The sequence below is a fragment of the Phasianus colchicus genome, chromosome 1 (assembly GCF_987193195.1).
Source record: "Phasianus colchicus chromosome 1, bPhaCol1.hap1.1, whole genome shotgun sequence".
In the NCBI taxonomy this organism is placed as follows: Eukaryota; Metazoa; Chordata; class Aves; order Galliformes; family Phasianidae; genus Phasianus; species Phasianus colchicus.
Window position 1 is genome coordinate 196,900,337 of NC_143436.1, and position 23,213 is coordinate 196,923,549.

At 48.3% G+C, this 23,213-nt stretch overlaps 1 protein-coding gene across 2 annotated transcripts in view; it reads left to right on the top strand.

The window, feature by feature from the left end:
* Nucleotides 1-23,213, top strand: part of FCHSD2 (FCH and double SH3 domains 2) — a 126,762-nt gene that overhangs the window by 87,108 nt on the left and 16,441 nt on the right. The window contains exons 9-13 of one of the 2 annotated variants that reach the window (XM_031606098.2): nt 4,854-4,976; nt 8,487-8,582; nt 9,872-9,943; nt 14,516-14,632; nt 16,452-16,556. In XM_031606098.2, the coding sequence (XP_031461958.1) occupies nt 4,854-4,976; nt 8,487-8,582; nt 9,872-9,943; nt 14,516-14,632; nt 16,452-16,556 (513 nt within the window). The remainder of the gene's footprint in view (nt 1-4,853; nt 4,977-8,486; nt 8,583-9,871; nt 9,944-14,515; nt 14,633-16,451; nt 16,557-23,213) is intronic. The other variant, XM_031606100.2, reaches the window with a different exon arrangement.

The following is a 23,213-nucleotide window of genomic DNA, read 5'->3' on the forward strand; positions in this document are numbered from 1 at the left end:
AGTGTGGGACTCTACAGCTCCTCATGGCCCTATAGCCCTCAAGACCCTACAGCCCTCAAGACCCTACAGCTCCTCATGGCCCTACAGCCTCATGTGTGCACAGTGTGTGTGCACAGCTGAGCTCCACGTCAGCTGTGCTGAGATCCCACAGGACTGTTAATGCATAGGATGTAGCTCAGCAGGTGAAATCCTTTCTTTTAGTATGAGCATACCCAGCCAGGGGTCAATGGCTGCGTGTCTGGATGGAGATCTGTGATGAGTGGTGTCCCACAGCAGTCAGTGCTGGAGCTCATGGCTGTAGGGCCATGAGGGGTTGTAGGGCCATTCTTCAGTATCTTCACCAGTGACATCAACAGTGGGGTTGAATGCAGCTCAGCAGTTTGCTGATGACCCCAAGCTGTGGGCTGCAGTGATTCACCAGAGGGATGGGATGCCATCCAGAGGGACCCAGACAGGCAGAGCATTGGGGCCAGGTGAACCTCGTGAGATTCAACAAAGCCAAGTGTAAGGTTTGCACCTAGGTTGAGGCAACCATCACAACCAATACAAGCTGGGGGATGTAAGGATTGAGTGCAGACCTGCTGAGAGACCTGGGGGTACAGGTGGATGGAAGCTGTACAAGAGTCAGCAGTGTGCCCTCACAGACCCTGGGTTGCATCCAAAGCAGCGCGGCCAGCAGGTCAGGGAGGTGATCCTGCCCCTCTGCTCTGTGCTGTGAGGCCTCACCTGGAGCACTGCGTCCAGATGTGGAGTCCTCAGTGCAGGAGATACATGGAGGTGTTGGAGAACATCCAGAAGAGGGCCACAAAAGTGATGCCAGGGATGAAACAGCTCTCCTATGAGGACAGGCTGAGAGCTGGGGCTGTGCAGATGGAGAAGAGAAGGGAAGGCTGCGAGGTGAGCTGAGAGCAGCCTGTCAGCATCTAAAGGGGAACAACAGGAAAGAAGGGGACAGACTACTGAGCAGGGTCTGTGCTGGCAGAACAAGGAGAAATGGCTTCACGCTCAAAGAGGGGAGATTTAGGTTGGATGTAAGGAAAAAGTCTGTTACAGTGAGGGTGGTGAGGCACTGAACAGGCTGCCCAGAGATGTGCTGGATGCTTCATCCCTGGACACTTTGCAGCTGAGGCTGGATCAGGCCCTGGGCAACCTGACCTAGCTGAGTGTCCCTGTGCAGTGCAGGGCAGTTGGACTGGATGGCTTTCAGAGGTCCTTTCCAACTCTAAGGATTCTGTGATACAGCCATTGCCATCATGTGATATGGATGGATGCACAGCATGGAAGCTCTCATCCTCTGGTTGGTGGCACTGCCACTTTTCCCATACAAATCTGTTTCCATGTTCTGAGCTTTCCAGCATGTGTTGAAGCTGTGGGTGTGTGTGGCTGCCTTGTATGGCACTGACTATAATAACTTCAGGTCTGGAAGGTCTTATTGTTATTTAAGGATTTCATCGCAGCCAAAGCACTGTTAATTAATGGCAGGATGGAGGCTGTGCTGCAGTTTTGCTGTGCTGCAGTTTTGCTGTGCTGACAGATCTGTGTGCATGCTGGTGTTTCACCAGGCTTTTCTTCGACTTTGTATTCCTTCTATGCCCTCTGTGTCACCTCTGAAAGTATAACGGGGAGTAACTTCAGGGCTGTGGATAAAAATGAACTCAGTGTTCTGTATCTTCTTACATTTCTAGAACTGCAGAATGCAGCTGCGGATTAAAACAGTCATTCCAAGGGAGCTGCAGGTAGAAGTTGCAGGGAACAAGCAGGCCTTGAGATGGGATTCCTCTCCCTTTCACACAGAATCATAGAATGGCTTGGCTTGGAAAGGACCTCAAGGATCATGAAGCTCCAACCCCCCACCACACGCAGGGCCACCAACCTCCACATTTCACAGCAGCCCAGGCTGCCCAGGGCCCCATCCAACCTGGCCTTGAACACCTCCAGGGATGGACGGGGCATCCACAGCCTCTCTGGGCAGCTGTTCCAGCACCTCACCGCTCTCACAGCAAACAACTTCCCCCTGACATCCAACCTAAAATCAACATCCATCCCCTTTCCATGAGCACAGTGTGTACTTCTACTTATTCCAGGGCACTGTAGGTCAGTGTATAGGAACAACTGTGTAGGAACAACTGAGCTTCCCCTATATTTACCATCATCTGCCTCAGGGTGCTGTAATGCCAGCTGTGTAGGGCCTGCAGGGACCCACTCCAACACAGTTTAGTCATCAGCAGAATGGCAGGAGTCCCTCCTGCTGGGCCTGACATGAAAGCAGCATGACATGACAGCGGGGAGAGCTCTGATAGTTGCTTCTGGGGGTTGGGAAGCACTATTGACAGCATACTGGAATAAAACTGGCAGCTGGTTTGCAAACTTTTTCAGCCAGAGGGTGGTGAGGCACTGGAACAGGTTGCCCAAGGAGGCTGTGGATGCCCCATCCCTGCAGGCATCCAAGGCCAGGCTGGATGTGGCTCTGGGCAGCCTGGGCTGCTGGTTGGTGACCTGCACACAGCAGGGGGTTGGAACTGGATGAGCATTGTGCTCCTTTGCAACCCAGCCCATTCTGTCATTCTATGAAACTGACCAGTTACAACTGCTTTGCCAGGTTGAAACTGTTTATTTCCATTTATTAGCAGAGATAAGCTCCGATGCAGTGTTTGATCTGAAAAGCTTCAGGGACAGAATTACTTGATCCCAAAAGCCTGCAGGCTGCATTTGGGGCAGTATCAGGATGGCCACTGGTATGCAGCAGTTCTCAGCAATTTCATTTGTGAAATGAAATGTATAAATGCACCGTTTGTGTTCTCTGAAAGTGCACAACGGGGCTGCTGTTGGAGCAGTGTGTGTTTGATGTGAAGATAAAGGGAGCACTAACTGCTGGTTGCATAATTGCGATAATTACAGCGAGGATTTAACGTTATAAAAGCGCTGAGTGTCAAAGGTAAAACCCCCAGGATGGGATTATGGAATGGTAGAATGGTTTGGGTTGGAAGGGACCTTGAAGCTCACCCACTCCCAACCCCCTGCTGTAGGCAGGGACACCTCCCATAGCCCAGGTTGCTCACAGCCCCATCCAGCCTGGCCTTCAGTGCTTCCAGGGAGGGGGTATCCACAGCCTGGCTGGGCAACCTGTGCCAGTGTCTCACCACCCTCACAGGATGGAATTTCTTCCTAATCCCTAGTCTAAATCTACCCTCTCCCAGTTTAAAACCATTTCCCCTTGTCCTGTCAACATCTGGCCATATAAAAAGTCCCTTCCCAGCTTTCCTATAGCCCCCCCCAGGTCCTGGCAGGCCGCTATAAGGTCTCCTTGGAGCCTTCTCTTCCCCAGTCTGCAGACTCCCAGCTCTCTCAGCCTGTCCCCATAGTGGAGGTGTTCCAGCCCTTTGATCATCCTCACTGCCCTGCTCTGGACCCTCTCCAACAGCTCCGTGTCCTTCTTGTGTTCAGGGCCCCAGAACTGGACGCAGTGCTCCAGGTGGGGTCTCATGAGAGCAGAGCAGGGGGCAGAATCACCTCCCTCGCCCTGCTGCTCACACTTCTCTCCATGCAGCCCAGCTTACCGTTGGCCTTCTGGGCTGCCAGCGCACATCGCCGGCTCACGCTGAGGCTTCCATCCACCCACACCCCCAAATCCTTCTCCTCAGGGCTGCTCTCAAGCCATTCTCTGCCCAACCTCTGCCTGTGCTTGGGATTGCCCCCACCCAGCTGCAGGACCTCGCACTCGGCCTTCTTGAACTGCACGAGGTTGTTGGCATGGGCCCACCTCTCCATCCTGCCCACGTCCCCCTGCATGGCATCCCTTCCTTTTGGCAGCAGATCATGCCTTAGGAACTAGCAGTGTGTTGCAAGACAGCCCGTCAGTAGAGCTGTGCTTGGTGGCTGGGTGGTGAGGAAAGCAGTGCCTTTTGAAGCACATTTGGGTTATACAATTTTGGATCAAGTTCCAATCCCCCTGCCACAGGGGCAGGGCCAAGAATCTCCAGATCTGGAACATAGAACATCTTGGATTGGAAGAGACCCCAAGGAAACCTGCCATTAGCATGAATATGTGACATTAAATGGAATTGTCAGCTACTTGAGAACTGGTGTTTGTTCAGCAAACAGCTTGCACTAAACCTCCACGTAACCTTGGCTGTGCACTGTGGTTTTATGGCTCCTGTTACAACAGGACTTCTCCATTTGAACTCCACTGTTGTCCTCAGGGAGTTATTAAGCTTACACCAAATTTCTGCTCAGCATTTGACATTCCATGGCGTGCCATGAGCCAGCAGGTCTCACCAAGCACCGGGTGAGGAGCATCCTGCACTGCCACCTGCAGCATCTCTGGGCTGGTGGCATCGCATGGCCCTCCTGGGTCTCTCGTGTCCCATCACAGCATCTCCCCAAACCTGAGCTGAGTGCTCAGCTGTGGCTGCCTTACGCAGTTGGGTGGAAATGGTGTAACCCAGCATGGGACCGTTGTGGTGCTCTGTGGTGCCATCTAATGGAAATAAGCCCTGCAGTTCCTCCCTGTCAAAATGAAATACGTCTGCATGTCACTGTCTGAGGCTGCTCCAGGAAGCACGGGTGATCATGTCTTGAAAGCATTCAGAATGGACACTGTAGAAAGTGAAATGTGACTGTTAATAAATTGGCACAGGCTGTCCAGGAGTGGTGGGTTCCCCCCCAGAAGTGTTCTGGAGCAGTGAATTCTGGCACTTGGAGACATAGTCCATGGTGTGATGGGATGTGGTGGGCATGGGCCTGGGGATCTTGGAGGTCATCTCCAACCTTTGTGATTCCATGACTGTATCATTCTGTACATCACTCTCTGAAGTGCGTCGTGCTTTTCTTTAATTCATTGCCTCTTCCTCCAGGCTCTGGATGGGAACGTATACGACCACCTGAAGGATTATTTAATGGCATTCAGCAGGACTGAACTCGAGACGTGCCAAGCCGTACAGAACACCTTCCAGTTTTTACTGGAGACTTCCAGCAGGGTAAGCTTGAGCTGAATGATTCTTTGTAACCGAATACTTAGGGCATATATAGGTTCCCAGACTTGCTTCCAAAATAATGACAAAACTGAAGGCTTATTATTTTTGGTTGCTCCAGAGTGGTATTAAGTTAAAAGAAACGAGACACTTTTCCTGGGGAGACTTTTTCCTATTGCCACCCAGACTGCATTCTCATGAGTGCATTTATACAGCACAGGGTTTCTAGAGAGCAACAACCAAGAGAAACTGCCACTGAGGGTCCTGTGCTGCATAATATGGAGCAACATTACTCATCCATGACATTCAAACTGTACCAAACTGCTTGGCTCATCTCTTAATAATTGATTGTCAGCTTAGAAACAAAATATTGCAGCGTTCTGTCTTTTGAATTAAGAATGGCAAACACAGAGAGCAGCTGAGTGTTGTCACAGTCGTGGTTTGTTTGCTTTGTTGAGCAGCCAGAATCAGAAATACGTGATCGCTTCCAGGATAATTTGGGTACTTCAATAATTCATGTGCTGGGCTAAAAAAAAAAAATAATAAATACTAATTGCCATTGAGCACAAACGAGCTGCTGCAGTGTGGCCATAATATTCCTTTGTATGGATACCTGAACCAGCACAGAAACAGAGCATGTTGTGTTGGAACAACACATATAACACGTTCTGTGTTCAGCAGTGAGCATGCAGGCTTGCACCCTGTTGGATATACAGTGAGTGGATTAAAATAGGCTGCTTTCAAAGCTGTCTTTGGGTAGTAATTTGGAAGTGAAAGAGAAATGCTGTTCTATCTTCTGTTGCTAAAAGACTTTCAGTCATTTGCATTGCTGTGCATTGCTCAGGTCAGCTCACATCATGGGATGGCAGAGTCATTTGAGTTGGGTAGGATCTTTAAGACACTGCTCTTAAGTCAGAGAGCTGTTGGAGAGGGTCCAGAGGAGGGCCACAAAGATGATGAGAGGACCTCAAAGATCATGAAGCTCCAACCCCTCTGCTGCATGCAGGGCCACCAACCTCCACATTTCAGAGCAGCCCAGGCTGCCCAGGGCCCCATCCAACCTGGCCTTGAACACCTCCAGGGATGGACGGGGCATCCACAGCCTCTCTGGGCAGCTGTTCCAGCACCTCACCGCTCTCACAGCAAACAACTTCCCCCTCACATCCAACTGAAATCTGCCCTCCCTCCACTTCAAACCATTTCCCCTTGTCCTGCTGTCATCTCCCCTTTCCAAGAGCTGACTCCCCTCCTGTTTGTAGGCTCCTTTAGGTCCTGGAAGGCTGCAATGATTCACCCCGCAGCCTTCTCTTCTCCATGCTGAACAAGCCCAGCTCCCTCAGCCTGTCTTTGTAGTGGAGGTGCTGCAGCCCTCTGATCACCTTTGTGGCTCCTCTGGACCCTCTCCAACAGCTCCCTGTCCTTCTTGTACTGGGGGCTCCAGACCTGGACGCAGTGCTGCAGATGGGGCCTCACGAGGGCAGAGCAGAGAGGGACAATGCCCTCCCCTTCCCTGCTGGCCACCCCTCTGCTCATTTGCTTTCTGAGCTGCAGGAGCACACTGCTGACTCATGTTCAGTTTTTCATCCACCAGGAAACCCCATGCTACATAGCACTGTTTTAAGAGAAAAGCAAGGCCCTGTTTGTTGCAGGGAGATGGGCTGGATGAGTGCTAAAGACCCCTTCCAAATCAAAATGATTCTCATTTTGAGTGATTCCTTTCAAGCTGACAGCCTCACTTCGGACTCGTACTTCCTGCGTTTGCTCATGGAAGATTTGGTTTGCTAAAAACCACGTTTCTGAAATTCCATTTGTTGCTTTGAGTCATTGCATTTCTGTGATGTTTCCCTTTAGAAACTTCTTCCAGCTGGGGCCGATGGCTGCATTTTTGCTCGTGTCTGACTGTGCATGTGCCATACCTCTGAATCTTAGAATGATAACGTGGCCTGGGTTGAAAAGAAGCACAGTGCTCACCCAGTTCCAACCCCCTGCTGTGTGCAGGTCACCAACCAGCAGCCCAGGCTGCCCAGAGCCACATCCAGCCTGGCCTTGAATGCCTGCAGGGATGGAGCATCCACAGCCTCCTTGAGCAACCTGTTCCAGTGACTTCAAGTCTAGACTAGAAGTCTATTTTAAAATGTCAACAGACACTGACTTCATAAAGAAACTGCAGGAGAACGTGGGGTTGATTTCTGAATAACAGGAAATCCATTTGAGAAGGCTGCTGCTCGAGGTGGCTGTGTGGCTCAGGCATCCTTTGATTCTGCTTTGAACAGTTGTGAACTGCATTGTGCATTGTGCTCCCAGCATTCACCCTTTCACACAGCTCCCCTGCAGCTGTGATATACAGCCGTGCTGCATCCCTGGAGCATTTCTGCACAGTGCTGTTTTGAAGGTGCTTTTTTTTACCTGAAAAAAGGAATTGCTTTCGACTCAATCTAAACTGAAAGCATTAAAAGGAAGTATGTTCTGTTCTGCCCTCAGTATCCACAGCGTGGAGTTTTCTGATCTACACCCTCACTGTAGGAGGGCTGATGCTACATCTTTCACTGTGTTTATTCTAAACTCTTCCAATTGGAGCAGTAATTATGCACTTTACTGTTTTAAATCCCTGCAATTCCAGCCCTGGAGGACTATTTACATTTCTCTCTGGAGCTTAAGATGGATTTTTTGCTGTGCAGCCTTCTGGAAACGCAGCCATCACCATTGCAGTGCACACTGAGCACAGGTGGTGTTTCCCTGCTCACACACAGCAGAGTTCAGCATTGCTGACCACAGTGCTGCTGATTCCTGGGGATGAAACAGAAAGGAATGAGTTTTGTAACTGATTTTCTATCCATTCTCCCAGATGGTCATTTCAGCTCCTGCAAGCACTGATTTGTGTAAAGAAAATACATTTCAGTATAAGAAACTGTACAAAGAACAGTGTTCAAGAGGAGAGGGTGGTGTTTATGGAGGGGAAGGGCTGGGCTGTCTGTAGGGCTTGTTTCCCATTTTGCCTTTGGGCTGTTTGTCCTTGATTATCAGCAGGTATCAGTTAGGTTGCTTTCTTCCAGTGTGTGTCCTGTGGGTCACTTCTGTGGCTCAGAACCAGCCTATGCATTTCACACAGAATCATAGAATCACAGAATGTCCCAGGTTGGAAGGGACCTCAAGGATCATGAAGCTCCAATCCCCACCACAGGCAGGGCCACCAACCTCCACATTTCAGAGCAGCCCAGGCTGCCCAGGGCCCCATCCAACCTGGCCTTGAACACCTCCAGGGATGGATGTGGCATCCACAGCCTCTCTGGGCAGCTGTTCCAGCACCTCACCATTCTCAGACCAAAGAACTTCCCCCTGACATCCAACCTCAATCTTCCCTCCCTCAACTTCAAACCATTTCCCCTTGTTCTGCTGTTATCTACCTTTCCTTTTGTTGCATTTGAGGTTCTGCTGCAAATGTGGTCTGTGCTGGAAACATCTGTTTTACTTCAACTTGGGAAGCAGCCTCTCTAAATGTCATTTCTTATGTTCCAGGTGGTGCGAGACTACAATCTACAGCAGTTTTTACAGGAGAACTCTGTGTTTCACAAACCACAGCCCTTCCAGTTCCAACCGAGCGACAGCGACACTGTAAGGACACCCTGAATTCCTTTGCTTTATTTGCCCTTGCTCTATTTTTAAGAATGTTACAGACAGGGGAGAGAGCAGTGCTCACTGGTGTGCCAGTCTGAAGCTCACAGTGATCACTGGTCTATCAGTCTGAAGCTCACACTGTGGCCCAATTGCAGCAGCTTTGCTTGTGGTTGGTAATGGAGCACCACACAGGCTCCACATTGGCCATAGAAAAGCCAGATCTTTTTAGCAAGCTTCCTGCAGGATGATAGCAGTCCTCTGTTTCTCTACTTGCACCCAAATCCTCACTGAATGTTGCTAGCTCAGGTGAGGTCCCCAAAACACAGCATCCTGGTTCCTCTGCAGTACTCCATGAATATCTGTAGGTACATATCAGAGAATGATAGAATCATGGAATGGGCTGGGTTGCAAAGGAGCACAGTGCTCATCCAGTTCCAACCCCCTGCTGTGTGCAGGTCGCCAACCAGCAGACCAGGCTGCCCAGAGCCACATCCAGCCTGGCCTTGAATGCCTGCAGGGATGGGGCATCCACAACCTCCTTGGGCAACCTGTTCCAGTGCCTCACCACCCTCTGGCTGAAAAACTTCTTCCTCATATCCAACCTAAACCTCCCCTGTCTCACTTTAAAACCATTCCCCCTTGTGCTATCCACTCTCACAAGCAGCTGTTCTCCTCCTGTTTATATGCTCCCTTCAGATATTGGAAGGCTACATATAAGAAGTTCTTAATTTAGAAAGAGTGCCATTAAAACATTGCCTTCCAAAAATCCTTGGAAAATACTGTGCTGGGACATGTGTTGTTTGCAAAGCAATCGTTAATGGTGTTAAAATTAAGAGTAGGTAAATACATTTCCTATCAACGCTTCAAAAAAAAGGGACATGTTGATATAACTCCCACACTATGGATGTTTTCATAAGAAATAGCAATGTAAAGTAAATCTGGCCTAAAGAAAAGAGTGAGCCTTACTCAGCTTTGTTTGTCTTTAATTCTTTATTAAACTGACTTGGATGAAAAAGTCTTCACCTCCAGTTTAGGTCATCAAATGGAGCAGTTCTCCTAATGGATGTGTTATTAATCCAAGAATACTAACACCTGTAACACTGCTTCCCTTATCTTTCTGTTTCTAAAGTTGTTCTGATTGCTCACCCAGCTCCATTGTAGAGAGCCCTCCTTTGCACACCACGTCGGGTTGTTTGCAGTGCGGTGAGCAGAACCTCCCTAACCATTGCTGTGCCTCTCTAACCTTTGCTGCTGTGTTTCCATCCCTGTGCAATCTCTGCCTCCAGAGTTTTAACACGGTTCAGCTGGTGGACATCGAGCCCTCACCTGTCAGTGCCATGAGAATGACTATAGCAGAGGTATATGGTAGTGTTTGTCATCTGCCCTCGGTGTTTGTGTCACTCCTGCCCTGCATGTGCCATGGGGATGCTGAATTCACAGCCGTGTCGAGGTGGCAACAGGATGCATCACCCATCTGTAAAACAAACAGGCTTTTCCCATAGTGAGACTTAAGGTAGAGTAAAAGAATGTGGAGGTGAGCTTCACGCTTCTCTTCTGCACTGTGTTAGTAATTGGCATTGCAGTCCTTTGGGGCCGTGAGTTACAATCTCACAGCTCGGAATGGTGATGTGTGTGACTGGTTACATCTCTGGTGTGAGCAGGGAAGCAGCTTGCAGCACAACTGCAGGCTGTCAGTGCACGCTGAGGCAATGCAGCCCATCACTATTGCATGTTGTTCTTTTCCAGAGGGCAATCCCCACGTAAAAGAGAGCTTTAATTCACTCACGTTCAAGTCTTCAGCACAGAAAATCACACGGTTCTCTGATGAGCACTTGCATGGCCTCACATCATACACACAGCACTGCTTAACCAGGAGCTCTGCAGAGGCAATGAAGGAGATTCTCTGTGTTTGCAGCTGCCTCTGTAGTTTGGGTGTAGCTCCTGCTGGCTCAGCAAACCCAACTGGGCTGAAGCATCTCTTCCTGGTGCTGCAGTTTCTGACCTTCTGGCTGCTCACACTGTAACCAGTTTTCACACACACACCCCCTCCCAAAAAAAAAAAAAAAAAAAATCGTACAAACTCCATTATGACCCAAATAATTAAGCTCAACTAATGGGATCCAGCCTGAAAAATGACAGGCTACGTTTTAACCACTTCTCATGTAGTAACTAATAGTGAGTGAAAGATTTAGCTCAGAATTTGGCTTCTGAATTTGAGGCAAGTCCTCTGAATGATGGAATAACAGCAGAGCAGTTCCCAAGCATTCTTTTGCCACATCCTCTCTTTATCCGTGGTCTGCAGAAGGTTTTGGTGTTGTGTTCCTGGGGGATGTGCATGATGGTTCTCATACTGAGCACTAACACTGAAGGAGATGTATGTAGGGTGATCTGCACTCCAATGCTTAATGCCTGCCTGGTCCAAGAGCACACAGATGCAGACTGAAAACATGACACACTGTGACTGGCATCAACATTTGGGATGTTTAAGTGTTACTGGAATGAAAAAATGACAATTGTGAGTATTATAGACAAGGAGAGTATAATCTGTTGAAAGCATAGAATCATAGAATCACAGAATGTGCTGGGTTGCAAAGGAGCACAATGCTCATCTAATTCCAACTTCCTGCTGTGTGCAGGTTTGCCAACCAGCAGCCCAGGCTGCCCAGAGCCACATCCAGCCTGGCTTTGAATGCCTGCAGGGATGGGGCATCCACAGCCTCCTTGGGCAACCTGTTCCACTGCCTCACCACCCTCTGGCTCAAAAACTTCCTCCTCATATCCAACCTAAACCTCCCCTGTCTCACTTTAAAGCCATTCCCCATTGTCCTATCAATATCCAAATGTGCTGTCCTCACATTTCCAAGATAAGCATAACATAAGAATGGGGCAAAATGGAAAGGAAATGAGCCAGCTTTTCTCTATCTCCTGCTTGGGAAAAAGGTTCTTTTCCTTGAACTACATGTTATCCGATGAGAAAAGGGGACAAACAGCAAAAATCACGTGCTCTGTGCTGGAGAACAGCAACACCAACAGCCAAAAGTAGCTGTGCAGGTGGGGCTCCTTCCTGCCTCTGTCTGCTGCCCCTGCCTGTAGCTTCCCCTGTACATCACTGCTGCTGTCATTCCCCCAAAATCTCACCAAACATGATTCGTAGGGCTCCTTCTCCATGTGAGAAATGGATTTTCCTCTGTGTAGTTTGCAGAGAAACCACATCTCAGTGAGTCTGGCAGGAAGTCTTGCAGCTTCACCCCTCATCCCTCGGGGGAAATGAGGCTGAACTTCACCCCTTCACCATCCATAGGCAAATTCCATGAATTTCTGAGCAGGCTGTGCTCCTGTGCTTGTAGAAGAAGGGATGCTTGGCCATGGCTGGGCCAGTTCTGCCACCTCTGAAGTGTTTGAGAGCAGACAGAAAACGCTGTGGAAATGGGAAGGAGGACTCAGCAGAAGGCTCTGCTTTGCCAAATGCAAAGTTTGGTGGGGCTCTGCACATCCTTATAAAGCTGAGGTCCATTTGTTTCTTTCCTCTGTATTTACACCTTCCAGCTTTTAATATTAAGTATGTTTAAATATTTTAAGACTTATTTAAGGCTTGCTTAATAATAAATGCATTTAAATATTTTAAAACAGCTTCCTTTTATAAATAATTTTTTATTTTTTATAATTTGACATAAATATTTGATGTTTGGGATACAAATTTTAATGCACAAAAGCTTCTGAAATACAAGCTGTTGGCTAATAATAATAATAATAATAATGACTATCCCCATCTCTGTAAGCCCATATGGAGAGGTCCAAACAATGCACTACTTTTTGGAAATCCTCTTTGCTTTCTTATAGGAGGAAAATCAGATGATGTGGTGATGTTAGATGTGAATGCAGCTGCTGTGGTTGCAGAGACAAATGAGGAGCATGGAAATGCATCAAAGCAAAAGAACCTGCTATGCTCTAAACTAAAACTTAATTTCAGTGAAAAGACTCAAAGAACTTTTCAGTAAGAGTAAAAATAGGATTGGTGGGTGTTCATCTTCACTCTACAACAGATGTGCCTGGTAGAAAAATGCCCAGCACTATCAACAGCTGTAATCTCTGACATGGAACAGAAACCAGAGCTTTGGGGTTTGAGACTGCACCGAAAACAAAAGCAGAGGTGGGAAGAAGCAGAGCCACAACCTTTGCACTGACCCTGTGCTCACACATCTGGCATCAGCTGCACTGCATGTGCCTTGCAGAGGAGATGTCTGTGTGATGGTGATTTGTAGCTTAGTTGTGATCCCCCACATGAATATTGAATCAGAAAGGAGGAAATCAAAACCAATTGGAGAACTTGTTCCATACACAGGGCTTCACAGTGCTCCTCTCTGCTCCTCCCAAACCAAGAGGAGCTGCGTTCCACTGTAACACAGTAAAATGGGCACCAAAATCACTCAGGATTTCCTTAAAGCTGCTCTGAGCTGTGTGAAAAACGTCATGCATATCCCTTCCTCCTCCCTGCAGGGGTTGGTGGTAAGGCTGAGCCTGCACGTGGGCACTGGCTGGGGTGGCCCCTTGTTTTCAGCTTTGGAGAAGAAAGGGCTGTGATTTCAGTTGCGTTTCGTGTTCATGGTTTGCTTGCAATAAATCTTTGCTGCTTTATGCCTTCATTGAAGTGAACTGTTTTAGACTTCAGTGTGAAAAACACAGAGCTTTAAGGCTCCAGAGAATCTTAGAATGATAGAATGGCCTGGGTTGCAAAGGAGCACAATGCTCATCCAGTTCCAACCCCCTGCTGTGTGCAGGGTCACCAACCAGCAGCCCAGGCTGCCCAGAGCCACATCCAGCCTGGCCTTGAATGCCTGCAGGGATGGGGCATCCACAGCCTCCTTGGGCAACCTGTTCCAGTGCCTCACCACCCTCTGGCTCAAAAACCTCCTCATATCCAACCTAAACCTCCCCTGGCTCACTTTAAAGCCATTTCCTTTGTCCTATCACTATCCACCTATTATCCACCATCCACCTACCACCAGTATTTCCCACTAAACCATGTCAGTGCTACATCTGAATCTAAACGTCTCTTGAACACAATGCGTGGTGAAATGGATGGTGTAAGAATCTCACCGATGGGAAGTGAGCCTGGCTAGGAAAAGATCCATTGCTCGGTTATCCTCATGCAGTACAGGTACAGTAGGTGTGTACAGCACAGCCACAAATACAGAAGGAACATCAGGAAACTGACTTGAATGGAAGAATTGAGTCTGATGGGCATCCGAAGACTGAGATGTGTTAGTGCACATAGGGTTGTTGCATATATGGAAACTTTGGAGGACTGGGACTGGAAGGTCCATCTTCAGATTCCCACCAGGGTTCTGCTCAGTCTGTTGAGAACAGAGACCTACATCATCTTGCTTCCATTGGCAGTTCTAGAGAGGAAGAAATGGAGCAGACTTAATATGAACCATTGTCAGAAATTGTGGTTTGAAATGTAAGTTGCTATTCTGCAGACATTTGTTGTCTGGACAGTGAAAGTGGCTTTGCTGTTGTATCCCACTTAACTTCTCATCTTTGCTTCCTATGGTGTGTATTTACTCTATCAATGAGTTGGCTTCCCAGACAGGCTCATTCCTCATCTCTGTGATAATAGTCTATTGCCAAAATAGCATTTCACTTTTATTCACCAGAACTATCTTTGCAGTAGGACTGTGGTGCTCAGTGCCACAGTGAAACTGATCTTCCCAAGTCAGCGAGGTGTGAATTCTTTAGAGCTTTGCTTTTGCAGTTGGCTTTCCTCAACATGCTGCCATGACAAAGTTCGTAAGGAGAAGAGTTGGTTTTGTATGAAACAAGATCCTGGCCTACATCCTATCTTATATGGCCCTCATAATGTAAGATCAAGTTATCACCTAACCCCAGGGCTTTCTCATGACTCATTCTCTTACTGTCTTCTCTTCCAGAGTCGACAACTGGAATCAGAAACTGGAACGACCGAAGAGCACAGCCTCAACAAGGAGGCTCGGAAATGGGCAACCCGCGTGGCCCGCGAGCACAAAAACATCATCCACAGCCAGAGGGTACGTTGGGTAACCACTGCTCTGCAGACTGCACTTCTTGCAGCTCCCTGCTGTATGAAAGAAGAGCTGCTGCCAGCACCAAGGAGTTATTTTTATGGGATGTCTCTCCAGGCAATCTGCCTTTTTCATCTTATCTTGTCTCGGTGCTACCAGCTTTACAGCTGCTCAGATTTTATGGTTTGTCAGTGTGTTTTGTTACTCCCATATAAATCTGAAGTTACAGCATCTTTTTTGCTGCAGATAACTGAGGGATGCATTTCGCCTGCCCTTGTGTGGAGCCGAGATGGTTTTGGGATGCAGGTGGGACTGCCTGGGAGTGAGAATAAAGTTTGGAGAAATGCACCCTTCTGTGGTTCAGAGAGCTTCTGAAATATCTGTGGCTCTCGTGCTCCTGTCTGAGAATCATAGAATGATAGAATGGCCTGGGTTGAAAGGATGCTCATCCAGTTCCAACCCCCTGCTGTGTGCAGGGTCACCAACCAGCAGCCCAGGCTGCCCAGAGCCACATCCAGCCTGGCTTTGAATACATGCAGGGATGGGGCATCCACAGCCTCCTTGGGCAACCTGTTCCACTGCCTCACCACCTTTTGGCTGAAAAACTGAAGATTGAGATCAAAGCATCCTGCCTCTGTCACAACCCAGGAGCAGGGAAACAGCTAACATCTTCCTAAAGAGGTTTGACAGCATTTGACACGCTGTGGTCAAGGCTAGCTTGCAAAGACTACATTAAATTCTGTTAGAGAGGATGAGGCTATACTGTGATATCCATAATATTGTGTAATGCACAATAAGGGCAGTGAGGCACAGGTTACTCAGAGAGGTGGTGGTGCCCCATCCCTGCAGACACCCGAGCTCAGGGGATGTGGCTGTGAGCAGTGATGGAGCTGTTGGTGGCTCTGTGCATTGTGAGGAGTGGGACCAGACAGGGCCCCTTCCAACTCCAACCATTCAATGATATTCAGTGAGCTTTTGCCCTGGAAGTGGGGGCACAGCTTCTGGTTCTGCTTCAGAGATTTGAGCTGTTCCTCAGACTTCCCAGCAGAACGCACCAAGCAAGAAATGGGACCAGAACAGCTCCACCATCTTGTTTGCCTTCTGCTGAACCTGGCTCACTGTATTGCAAAAAGCAGAAGTTGTAGCATCAGACAGAAGGTATTAAGAGAGGGGATGTTGAATCCATAATTAAAACACGATAGAAGAATTCCCTGTGGTGGAAGTAGGGGTATCCTGGGTTCTGGTCATTGCTCGTGTTACTCCTGCTTACTCTCCAGGGGCTGTAACACAAAATGTATCAACAGCTACGAAATGACCCAAATATCTGCAGATAATGGTTGGCTATCTGTGAAATCACATGCTTTTGTTATTTTCCTTTTGGACCAGTGCAGTCTACGTGTATGTCCATGTAGGCAGGAAGCTCCAGCATGCATTCTGTGATTCTCCTGCACACACACAGCTCCTGCAAACACAGCAAGCCTTCTTTGGCTCCCACTGCCTGAGGGCTGTCATGGTGCTAGTGACTTTTCACTTCCCATTTCAGATGCTCTTTTAAACCTGACATAAGCACGGACCAACGTGTCTGTCTTAGATACGTAAATACCAGCAGATGAGCGGGTTCTTACCACGCAATCTTCTTTTCTCTAAGGTGATGAAGTAAACTTCCATTTGAAATGCTGTGCTTTTCGGTGGTGTTGTGTTCATCATTTTGTTGCCTGGGATGGATTGCTGTCCCTTGGCCTTGTCAGCCAACCATTGCTGTGAATTGCTGTATTTGTCATGTAACATTTCCCCCACCTTCGGTGCACTTTCCTATTTCTGGCAGACACTTGAAGAGCTGGAATGCCACGGGCCTGTGATGTCTGAACAAACCCGAGTGGAACTGGAGCAGAAAATAGATGAAGCCAGAGAGAGCATTCGCAAGGCTGAGGTAAAGAAAGGAATCATTGGGCACCTTCATTTCTTACCATGGAATGGTTTGTGCTACTGCTGTTTGATTCTAGGTGTGGAAATGTAAGCATCCAAAATCAGGGGATTTTAACCTACCTGCCAGGTAGGTTTTCTGTGGTTTCTTACCTCTCAAATCACTGAATGAACTTACTGAAAGATAGGAGGTAAAAAGAATTACATTGAAAAGAACCTCCTGATGGAGAGTGGTGGGATTTGCTGTGTTTCCTGCTGTTGTGGAAATGTCTCTGTTTGGAGCCTGTGTCTTAAGTAGACCAAAAGCCACCTCAATTTCCCTTCTACTTGAAGGGACTGGCAGCAGAAAACCGTGATCATCTCTCCATACTTGTGCTTCTATGTTTCTAGAAGGAGTTACCATGTGCCAACGTGACTTCTGTGAGAACACAGAAACTGTTTCAAAGAATGGCCTGGGTTGCAAAGGAGCACAGTGCTCATCCAGTTCCAACCCCCTGCTGTGTGCAGGTCGCCAACCAGCAGAACAGGCTGCCCAGAGCCACATCCAGCCTGGCCTTGAATGCCTGCAGGGATGGGGCATCCACAGCCTCCTTGGGCAACCTGTCATTTTGGATATACATATCTGTAGTGTCAATGGGAAAGTACTGCAAGGGCTCTTTGTATCATCTCGTGCCTCCACTCTGAGGCACTCATGAAAAGGCTGCAGTGGGTTGTGAGGCCTTCTGGGGGCCTTAGCAGGCTCTTGGCTTTGTGTTTGACTGCCAGAGTTTGGCTGTGGTCTGCATGGCCACAGGATCTACTGCAAACAAGAGGAAATGATCTATTCATTTACAGCTGAGCGTGTTGCATAATTAAAACTATAGAGCAAATGCAGTTATTTCAGTTAAGTGCTTCTAGTAGATAATCAGAGTACCTGGTGTAATTAGGAATGTGATTTCCAGCTCAAGAGGTTAGAAAATGCAGAGTGAAAATATTCCATATACTGATAGGCTGAATGTTCACCTCTTTGCTAAAACAAACCCACTTCTCTGAGCAGAAAGTGTTCTCAAATGCAATTGTCTTTCATTCTGAGTAATGTATTTCCAACGGTCTGTGCTCCAGAGTGATTTGGTGTGTGTGTGATTAATGATTAAGTACACAGAGAGCATGGGAATGAAAGATAAAAACAGCAGCAGAAACAAAATCGGGGTGAGAAGTTGCAGAGGAGAAGGTTCTTGCACAAAAATAGCATTGATCAGTTCCAGAGCTGAAGTGCTTGCAAATCCTGAATAGGCATCATTAACAGAACCTAATTAATCGGTGGAAATGTGCTTGAGCAAAAAGATAGCACGATCCCTTGGGCTGGGTGGCAGAGAGCAAACATGGACACTAGTATTTTTATTTGTTACATCATTGGAAGCCTGAATGTTGGAAGTAAGTGCTGCTGTAATGAAGGCTAAGGAGGAGATGGGTGGTAGGAATCAGGCCGTGGTGCTGGATGAACACTGCAGGGAGCACGAGGAGGGAGTGACAGCCAGCCCCTGTCTGTGCAAAGACAGCAAAGAAGAGACCTGAGAGTGTTTGAGGCTTTCTGCCCAGCAGAAAGTTGGCTTTCAGAGGGGATGAGCTGAGAGAGACTGGGACAAACTTGCAGATTCCCTTAGCCTCAGCCACAGAATGTCTCAGAATATAGAACCATAGAATGGCTTGGGTTGGAAGGGACCTCAAGGATCATGAAGCTCCAACCCCCCACCACAGGCAGGGCCACCAACCTCCACATTTCAGAGCAGCCCAGGCTGCCCAGGGCCCCATCCAACCTGGCCTTGAACACCTGCAGGGATGGACGGGGCATCCACAGCCTCTCTGGGCAGCTGTTCCGGCACCTCACCACTCTCTCTCTAAAGAACTTCCCCCTGACATCCAACCTCAATCTTCCCTCCCTCAACTTCAAACCATTTCCCTTGTCCTGCTGTTATCTCCCCTTTCCAAGAGCTGACTCCCCTCCTGTCTGTAGGCTCCCTTTAGGTGATAGAAGGCTGCAATGATTCACCCTGCAGCCTTCTCTTCTCCATGCTGAACAAGCCCAGCTCCCTCAGCCTGTCTTTGTAGGGGAGGTGCTGCAGCCCTCTGATCATCTTTGTGGCTCCTCTGGACCCTTCTCAGTATAGCTGGGAATAGACAGGCAGTACCAAGAAGCAAAGGTTTATATAAAACAATTGAGGAATGAGATCAGCAGTAAGGCCAGCAGCATTCAGTAGGAAGCAGTGGTCTTTTCCAAAAGTGGAGGGAGGGATGGAGCGCAGCTGGGAGGCACAGTGGGCAGGAAGCACCCTGCCAGGAAGGTGAGTCAGAAAGGCAGCAAAGAAGGGAAAAAATAGCTCACAGTCCTCACATCTAACGAGAGCAAATGCAGAGTGATGGATGCAATCGTTGTAAACACCAAGCAGCACTCGAAAGAGGAAGAGATGGTGAATGTTTTTCTATGAGATATGTTTCACAGTGTTTGGTAGAAAGCTAAGAGGGAAAATGATGTCGTTCCTTGGTTTTGTGGTGCCAGACTGTGTTGTAATTAAAATGTCACCTTTCCAGTCACCAGTGTCTTTCAGTCACTTAAATTCTTTACCACGAGAGCGGTGAGGTGCTGGAATAGGCTGCCCAGAGCCACATCCAGCCTGGCCTTGAATGCCTGCAGGGATGGGGCATCCACAACCTCCTTGGGCAACCTGTTCCACTGCCCCACCACCCTCTGGCTGAAAAACTTCCTCCTAATATCTAACCTAAACCTCCTGTTTCAGCTCCATCAGTGCTCAGAGCCCCATCCCCTGACCTCAGTGTCTGCAGGGATGGGGCACCAACACCTCTTTGGGCAAAATCAGTTGAAATAGAAAAGATGTGAGCTGGTAATGTAGTTTCTCAATTATCTGCTGTGCACGGATGTATTCATCTCTTTGCCCTCTTCTTCAGACATGCAGAACCCTTTGAAAGCCAGCAGCTGAGAGGAACCCAGGAGCTGTGCAGTATGTAGAACTTACAGCTTTGTCTCAAAAGCACTGAGGGTGTGGAGTTGGGCACATTTTGAAGCAAAGGGATACAGTAAAAATGTGCATCCAATGGAGACATCTTGAAGAAACCTGGTTCCTGTTGGTTTTTGCCTTATTCAAGATGTAGTGCTTCAACAGAAGGACGGAGGTTGGCACATTCACAGCTCAGTGGGTTATTTTTGATCTTGCTCTCCATGTTATAGAAGGCGTTTTTCTTGGTGATCTCTCACAGAGCACTCTCCTTGATTAAAATTTGGGAAAAATATGACTTTTGCTTGAAGGCTCTTATCCAATTGATAGGTAGCAGATGATGGATTATATGTCTTGGAGACACCCAAGGTCAGGGGATGGGGTTGTGAGCACCTGATGGAGCTGTGGGTGTTCATTGCTGGCAGTGGGACCCAATGGCCTTTAGGGGTCCCTTCCAACTCCAACCATTCTGTGGTTCTGTGATACACAATGGCTGTGTCTGATAACCATAGCACATTCTTTATTGCTCTTAAGGTGAAAAGGTTTTGGTTTGGTTTGTGGAAGGGCTTGGTTTTGTTCTGCTCACTTCTTATATACATCTGATAATACCTCTGGCCCTGGCAGAAGGCTAGAATTTGGTGCAATTAATGCTACAGCATGGAGTTCAGATTCAGAGGAGCTCCATCCTTGTCAGAACAGCTTTTAACTCTGATTCACATGGGGTGGATTCCAAGAAAGACAAGCACTGGGGCAGACCTGGACGTGGCACAATTTGAGCATCATCTGGAGAGGAGGTGGGCACCTTAAAGACTCAGTAATTCAGGAAAATAAATGATTTGTGTAGCTCCTTTGCACTCAACCAACCAAGTTAACCAAAATGAACTCCTGGACTTCTCTTTGCTATGGCTGTTGGTTCAGGCAGTTTGATAGCTCTCATTTTCTTTAAAACATCTTCCCAATTCCCCACTATCAGAGCTATTAGAGATATAACTGTATTAAATATACTATGCATATATATACTCTCTCCACTAATCTGTCCTGCAGAAATAAGGAAGAGTTGAAGCTGACTTTTCAGCTTCCATAGTTGTTTCTTCAGCCTGCATCCCAGGCCCTGAGGCGGAGTTACTCCAATCCTATTCATCTCAGATCTCTCTCACACTGAAGATCCCAGCACTTTCCTTGCCTGGTGTGAGTAGTGCAGACGGTCTCAGGGCTGAAATATTTTCTCTCAGTGATGCTGGGAGATATCCCATCTGTGCTGAGGTCTTCTCTCTAGGAAGGTCTTGGGGCCTCCGCAGCAATTAATCCAATTTCCACTTAATTATATGGGGATGCATTTTGTCTCGTAATTAGGATATCTACGACCCTCAAGAGAGTGTTTGTAGCAGATAACATTTGATTAAGACTCATTATGGTGCTGTTTACCTCGTTTGATTAGTTCAAAAGCTTAGGTTCGTTTCTAATTGTGGACTGAGGGCTGCTGTCGTCTCCCCTTGTAGCTGGCCATGAATATTTATGCCTGTGCTGTGATAACAGTGGTGTTGCTGGCTGTGCTCCTGTTCTATCTGAGGATCTCATCTGTTAATCGTGTGCTGTGTACCTTCTCCAGCATCTCAGTTGAACCTTTCCGCGTGGTCTGTTATTCTCTGCTCATAGGAAATGTGAGAAAATCTCATTCTGTGTGCTTCGCTGGAAAGGTGGAAAAGAGTAAAGCTACCAACAGGAAAAGAAGCTCCATTTGTGAAATGTCACATGCTGCCACCTCCGGCTCTTCCCAGGAAACATATGTTTGGGAAGGCTGTGCTGGGTAAGCAGATTGCTCTCCCGGCATGAGATGAGCACTGCATGGTGCTGAGCTGGGCAGATCTGAACCACGGCCGCTCCTGACATCCCTGGGTTGGGAATGCTGGCCTTGCAAATGTATGGCACAATATTTTTGTAAGATTCCTGGATTCCTCAGGTCTGTTTCCTCTACACAGCCTTCAGCCACTCGTCCCCAAGCCTGTAGCGTTGCCTGGGGTTGTTGTGGCCAAAGTGCAGGACCTCATCCTTGTTGAACCTCATCCCATTGGCTTCAGCCCAGCTATCCAGCCTGTCCAGATCTCTCTGTAGGTCCTCGCTACCCTCAGGCAGATCAACACTTCCAGCCAACCTGGTGTCATCTGCAAACGTACTGAGGGTGCACTCAGTGCCCTCATGCAGGTAAATAAAGACACTGAACAGGACAGGCCCCAGCACCGACCCCTGGGGAAGCCCACTGGTGACCGTCTGCCAGCTGGATGTGACTCCATTCACCTGCACTCTCTGGGCCCAGCCCTCAGCTAGTTCTTCACCCAGCAAAGAGTGCACCTGTGCCAGCCATGGGCTGCTGCTTTGCTGGGAGAATTCTGTGGGATGTAGTGCCAAAGGCTTTGCTGAATTCAAGGTAGTCTACATCAACAGCCTTTCCCTCATCCACCAGGTGGATCACTGGATCCTAGAAGGAGGTCAGGTTGGCCAAGATGAGAAATAACTGCTGTAGGACTCCAACTCAGAGAGACCTGCTTGGTACCAGGATCAGAGATCAGTCCAGGCTCTGAGGACATCCACACTGCCTGTTTCCTGGGTCTGTGTGCTCGAGCACAAGGTGTGCATTGGAGGCTCTCTCTGTTCCTCTTGAGGGAAGTCTCTGAATCTTCTGACTATGAAAAACATTCTGGTATTTGTAGCAGAAATGCAGAGAAATGTGTTAAAGGTTTGTGTGCAGGCATTTTATGTGCACAATATGACTTACAGAATTTGGATAATTTCCATTCAGCTCAGCTACCTCCTTGACCCCAACAAAATCCCACACGCTTCTCTCTCTCTCACCTCCTTCTCCATTCCTCTTTCCCACCACCTCTTTTCCCAGCTTTGCAATCATGTTTTTATGTATTGGAGCTCAGAGAAAACCAGCCTCTTGCTGAAGCTGGGGCTGCTGGGTGGGCTCCCTCCATGCCCAGCTTCACCCCACCTCATTAACCCAGCCATCCTCTCCCACGACGTGTGATCCGTGTTTCATTTCCTGCTTGTTTCAGCCCAGCAGCCTCTCTTGGTTTGGCTGTATGCAGCCAGGCACGATAGTGAGCATAGAAATTAACTGTTGTAATATGTCAAAACTCCTCACTCGTCCTTCTGCTTCAGGAAGGCTCAGTGTTGGGATGGAGCGTGGCCAGTTGTTAGTTCATTCCCAGGCTGGCCCACCAGAAATAGTGGTTTGGGGTGAATTCAGGGGGCCAGGGGCTGCAGCAGCCAGGATTCACAAGGAGCCAGTGCAAGCTTTGGGCTGTGGCAAAGGCATAGGAGATGAAAGGCTGGAGGAGGAACAACAGCATGCTTACCGGGTTCCCTGGGTCTCTGGCACCATGTGGTGCTGCTTACAGAGCTGCAGATGGATGCTGTATGCTCAGAACGACGTGGGTTGGAAGGACATCAGAGATCCTCCAGTTCCAGCTCTGCAGGGCAGAGCTCTACGTTGTGCTGCAGGGATCCCAATTTTGGCTGAGCTTTGCTGGATGGGGATGTTGTGGAGTGGGGTGGTGTTGGCGTGGCTGCCTTTCCACCCCAGACATCTTTTAGGGCAGCGTGGCTGTGAAAGTTTCATTCCTTGCATTCTTGGGTTTGGTTTCTTGGATTTGCTTGAGCATCGCAACTTT